The sequence below is a fragment of the Pelophylax lessonae genome, assembly GCF_965119305.1.
Source record: "Pelophylax lessonae genome assembly, chromosome: 2".
Taxonomy (NCBI): domain Eukaryota; kingdom Metazoa; phylum Chordata; class Amphibia; order Anura; family Ranidae; genus Pelophylax; species Pelophylax lessonae.
In genome coordinates this window covers 401,758,915-401,764,333 of record NC_138769.1, presented here as the reverse complement: position 1 = coordinate 401,764,333, position 5,419 = coordinate 401,758,915, and the positions used below count along the sequence as shown (strand labels likewise).

At 44.2% G+C, this 5,419-nt stretch overlaps 1 protein-coding gene across 1 annotated transcript; it reads left to right on the top strand.

The window, feature by feature from the left end:
• Nucleotides 1-1,982: 1,982 nt before the first annotated feature.
• Nucleotides 1,983-3,651, top strand: LOC309546873 (uncharacterized protein; the record flags this gene model as incomplete). Its single annotated transcript, XM_082246568.1, has 2 exons — nucleotides 1,983-2,393; nucleotides 3,331-3,651. The coding sequence occupies 2 exons, from the start codon at nucleotides 1,983-1,985 to the stop codon at nucleotides 3,649-3,651; spliced, it is 732 nt and encodes a 243-aa protein (XP_082102694.1).
• Nucleotides 3,652-5,419: the final 1,768 nt, after the last annotated feature.

Here is a 5,419-nt window from a genome sequence, read left to right as displayed (position 1 = left end):
TCACCCTTCTACTTGGGAGAGATATCCTCAGAGTGCACAAAGTCAGAGAACAGTACAATGGGCCACACAACGCACCATTTGCACAACGCCTTGATCTCGGATGGGTCATCGTTGGAGAGGTATGTCTAGACGGACTGCACAGACCAGCAAAGGTAAATGTTTACAGAACACATCTGTTACAGAATGGTCGTACATCTTGTCTTTACCCATGTACCAACAGTCTACACATTAAAGAAAGATTAGGTAACCCAACACATCAGCGGAGTATCCAGAGGTGCATGGAAGACTTAGCCTCAACTGGAGATACAGATGAACTGGGCTGCAAAGTGTTAGAAAGAACACGAGACGACGACAAGCCAGCACCCTCGGTGGAAGATACACTCTTCCTTGAGATCATGGACAGAGAAGTCTTCAGAGACAAGTCAGGCAGCTGGGTAGCCCCTCTACCCTTCCGGTCACCACGCCATCGCCTTCCTGACAACAGGGTACAGGCTGAAAAATGCTTCACGTCGTTGCAACGCACTCTACAAAGAAAGCCAAGTATAAAGAAACACTTCCAAGCCTTCATGCAAAAGATCTTTGACAACGAGCAAGCAGAAAGAGCACCACCACTACAGGAAAACCAAGAACACTGGTACTTACCAATATTTGGGGTGTACCATCCTCAGAAACCAGGTCAGATACGTGTAGTATTTGACTCTAATGCGAAGCACGAAGGCATCTCACTAAATGATGTCCTTCTCAGCGGACCTGACCTGAACAATACACTCCTGGGAGTACTCATCAGGTTCAGAAAAGAACTCGTAGCAGTAACAGCAGACGTACAACAGATGTTCTACTGTTTCCTTGTTCGAGAAGATCACAGAGACTACTTAAGGTTCCTGTGGTATGCAGACAATGGCTTTAACAAAGACATCACAGAGTACAGGATGAAGGTACATGTGTTTGGAAACAGCCCTTCTCCAGCTGTAGCTATCTACAACTTGAGACGAGCAGCACAGCAAGATGAAGGACATGGTCAAGAAGCCAAACAGTTCGTCATGAAGAACTTTTACGTAGATGATGGACTTGCTTCTTTCTCCAGCAACGAAGAAGCTATTAAGGTCTTGAAAAGTACAAGAGAAATGTTGGCAGAATCCAACATAAGATTGAATAAGATAGCTTCCAACAGCAGCAGAGTTATGGAAGCATTTCCAATGGAAGACCGTGCTAAAGACCTCAAAGACGTGGATCTAGGAACAGAATCACCACCCTTGCAAAGAAGTCTTGGGCTTAGTTGGGACCTGAAGACTGACAGTTTCCCCTTCAAGGTCGCCAGAGAAGAGAAGCCATTTACTAAAAGAGGTGTCCTATCTACAGTCAACAGTCTTTATGACCCCCTGGGATTCGTAGCACCTATCATCATGCAAGGCAAAGCTCTTTTGAGACAGTTCACTATTGAGCAAGAACAAAGTGACTGGGACGTACCTCTACCTGAAGAGAAGGAAATGCAGTGGAAGTTGTGGAAAGACTCATTGTTAGAGCTTGAACAACTGAGCATCCCAAGACCGTACGCACCTGTTTCCTTATCTGCTACAAAGAGAAGAGAAATATGCGTATTCTCTGACGCTTCCACTATGGCTATCGCAGCTGTAACCTACCTTAGGGTAATAGACACTGAGGGACAAAGCCATGTCGGGTTCATTATGGGAAAATCTAAACTGGCTCCGAGACCCGCTCATACTGTCCCACGTCTAGAACTTTGTGCTGCTGTCTTAGCTGTAGAGATGGCAGACATGATTACGACAGAACTGGACATTTAGATCCATGCAGTGAACTTTTATACAGACAGCAAGATTGTGTTAGGATATATTTACAACTATTCAAGAAGATTTTATACATACGTGGCCAACAGAGTGACACGTATCAGAAAGTCTACAAGTCCAGAACAGTGGCATCACATCAGCACGGACAAGAACCCAGCTGATCACGGGACAAGACTGATGTCAGCCGCTGTACTCAAGCAAACTAACTGGTTCGTAGGTCCTTCCTTTCTTGGTAAGCCAGAAACCAAAGAGACTACTCAGGTAGAGACTTTTCAGCTCATAGAACCAGATCAAGACAAAGAGGTAAGACCTCAAGTTGCAGTTTGCAAGACTTTAGTTACAAGAGACAGTCTGGGCGCCCATAGATTTGAAAGGTTTTCCAGCTGGAAGTCGCTGACCCGTGCAATCAGAAAACTAATCTGTCTAGCCAGATACTCCTGCAGAGCTACCAATACTGATCAGCGTAGCAAAGACCACCTTGAACAAGCCAAGGTCACGATCATCAGATGCGTCCAGCAGGAAGTCTTTAAAGAAGAAATCCAAAGCCTTCTGAAAAAGGAAGAGATTTCTCGACACAGCTCGCTCAAGAAGTTGAACCCTATCCTCAACGAAGATGGAGTGTTAAGAATTGGAGGTCGCTTGGCGGCAGCGGATATGACTATCCAAGAGAGACATCCCTTCATCATACCCAAGAATCATCACATCGCTCTTCTTCTGGTGAGACACTATCACGAGCAAGTCGCACATCAAGGACGACACTTCACTGAAGGAGCAGCACGGTTAGCAGGATTGTGGATCATAGGAGGTAAGAGACTAGTCTCCAGTGTGATCAGCAAAATGTGTGATCTGCAAGAAGATTAGAGGGAAACTTGAGGTTCAGAAGATGTCAAACTTACCTGCAGACAGACTTGCTTCAGATCCTCCGTTCACTCATGTAGGTCTAGACGTTTTTGGCCCTTGGAACATCTCTTCTCGCAAGACCAGAGGAGGCAGTGCCGAAAGTAAGCGTTGGGCTGTTTTGTTCTCTTGCCTGAGTACAAGAGCAGTTCACATCGAAGTGATTGAATCTTTATCCACTTCAAGTTTCATCAACGCCTTGAGAAGATTTTTCTCTATCCGAGGACCAGCGAAATTGATTCGTTCAGACCGTGGTACAAACTTTATTGGGGCCTGCAAGGAATTGAAGATCATCTCTACAGACTCTAAAACAGGTTCCAATCTTCAAGACCAAGGATGCACTTGGACTTTTAATCCTCTTCACGCATCGCATATGGGAGGAGCTTGGGAGAGGATGATAGGAGTAGCACGTCGCATTCTGGATGCTATGCTCCTGAAGGTTGGATCCACCCACCTCACACATGAAGCTTTGACTACACTAATGGCCGAAGTCATGGCCATTATGAACGCCAGACCTTTGGTTCCAGTGTCCACAGATCCGGAGATGCCGGCAGTCTTGACACCTGCAATGTTGCTGACCCAGAAGATGCAACCAGTGACAGCTCCCACAGGAGACTTTGACCTCAAGGACTTGTACACCAAGCAATGGAGACAAGTTCAAAGTCTTGCGGACATTTTCTGGAAGAGGTGGAGACAAGAATACCTGGTGACACTGCAGTCACGCAAGAAATGGCAAGATGACAAGCCCAACTTACAAATTGGAGACGTTGTCTTACTAAAAGACACTCAGGCCCACAGGAACGAGTGGCCTATTGGACTCATTGTGGGAACTGATCCTAGTAGTGATGCTAAAGTTAGAAAAGTTGAAGTTAGAGTTGTTAGACAGGGCACTCCCAAGGTGTATGCTAGGCCAATTTCTGAAGTCATTTTACTTCTGTCCAATGGTTAGTGGCATAACAAAAAGTATGCCAGGTGGGGAGTGTGCTGCCTTTGCACTATATTTCATGTGCTCGGCACTCAGCAGTGTCTGTCCCTTTAAGACCCTCCATTTTCTTGTAGCCTAGGGGCGGGTCTTCTCCCTTCTGCTTTGGGCAAGTCTAAACTTGTCTATCCATTCCAGCGTGAGACACCATAGGGAACAGACATAGGACCTCTCAAGCTAATCTATTGCAAATCTGATGAACACCAAAAGCCTGTAAGTAAAGGATTTGCTAGTTCAGCCTGTATAGAGGGATGTTAGACCTTTGTATAGATAATATGTGTTCCAGTATGTAGTAAGCACATGTTAGTTAGTCCCTATCTTCTGCATAACTATGTATAATGTATGATGTTGAATAGCCATACTTATACCTGTCTTTCATATGTTTGTTTTACAGTTTTACCTCACACATACTTTATGTCCTCTCATGTCCACCACATATCTGCTTATTCATATGTAAAGGCACATGTATGGATTATATCTCAGGAAAAGTTGCATCAAAGAAACCAGCGCTTCTTTCATTGAGATTTGGTTATTACTTGATGTGAAGCTGTGTACCTCAAGCAACACACAGCCGAGACATTACAGCTTCCAATGCCAGTATTAAGAAATAGTGGAGTTCTTTTCATGCTTCCACACTGAAGAAAGCATTAGGCAAAAATGTCTGCTGGGCAGGAAGTGGGCACAATATACTATAGTTCCTGTCAGTAATGGATGCCAATATAAAGAAACAGTAAGATAAGTAAATGTATACTTTATGGTGATCAGAACAGCTATATACTGTATCTGGATGTTCAGATCATTTTAGCATATTTTTTCTAGAGGATAAACTCTGCATAAGCTAATTTGTCACATTCACATTGGCAACCATATGCATGTGTTCATATGCATTTATAGGACATTTTTCTAAACACATACTGTATAAATGCATTTCAATAATTTAAATAGTTTAAATCATGCTGTGTGTTTACCTGCTGTGACAGTTCTAATCCCTGCCAATGTGTAAATATAGGTAAAAGTGACACAGTGTTTGAATTAATTCAGAGTTCGGGACCCTGGAGTAGTGTCTCTGAGCTGAGTAAACTGAGTATTCATTTTTCTGGGTTCTGGATTTTCAAAAACTTGGTTTTGTAACCCTGGATTAGGGTTTGGAGATTAAAGGCTTTAAAGCGTCTTGGTAGGTATGAAGCCTTCAATCCAATGCCCTTCTGGAGACCTGCGGGCTGTTTGAGAGTGCAGATGTGAAGTTGTTTGGAGAGAGAAGAGGTGGTCTACTCAGAAGACAGTACTCCATGCTGGGGAGATTTCTTACCCACAGGACTGAGGAAGTTGGGACAACTGAGCGAATCTAGGAGACTGAGTAATCTGAGGCAGCTAGGCAATTGAAGAGACTGAGAGAATCTGTAAGTCTCGGTGGAGTGAGAGAGCCGGGGTGCCAGGATATCCCGTACTGTGAGGCCAGAGTGGGCCTATCCCATTGGATGCTGTAACTGTAGGATGAGTAAGCCAGGAGATCCCATAGAACCAAGAGAGCTAGGGATATGGTCTGTGGGTCTAGTGAGAAGAGAATAAGTGCTGCTGAATAGGGAACCAGGTCTGCATGTTTTTGTATTACTTGTTTTGCTGGTAAAGAACCCCTGCATGAGCAGCCAGTTTGAGGACTTTTTATTTCTTTTGTTTTATAAAAGTGGGACAGCAAGCTCTAAAAGGATCAATATACCCACATCATAAAAAATAA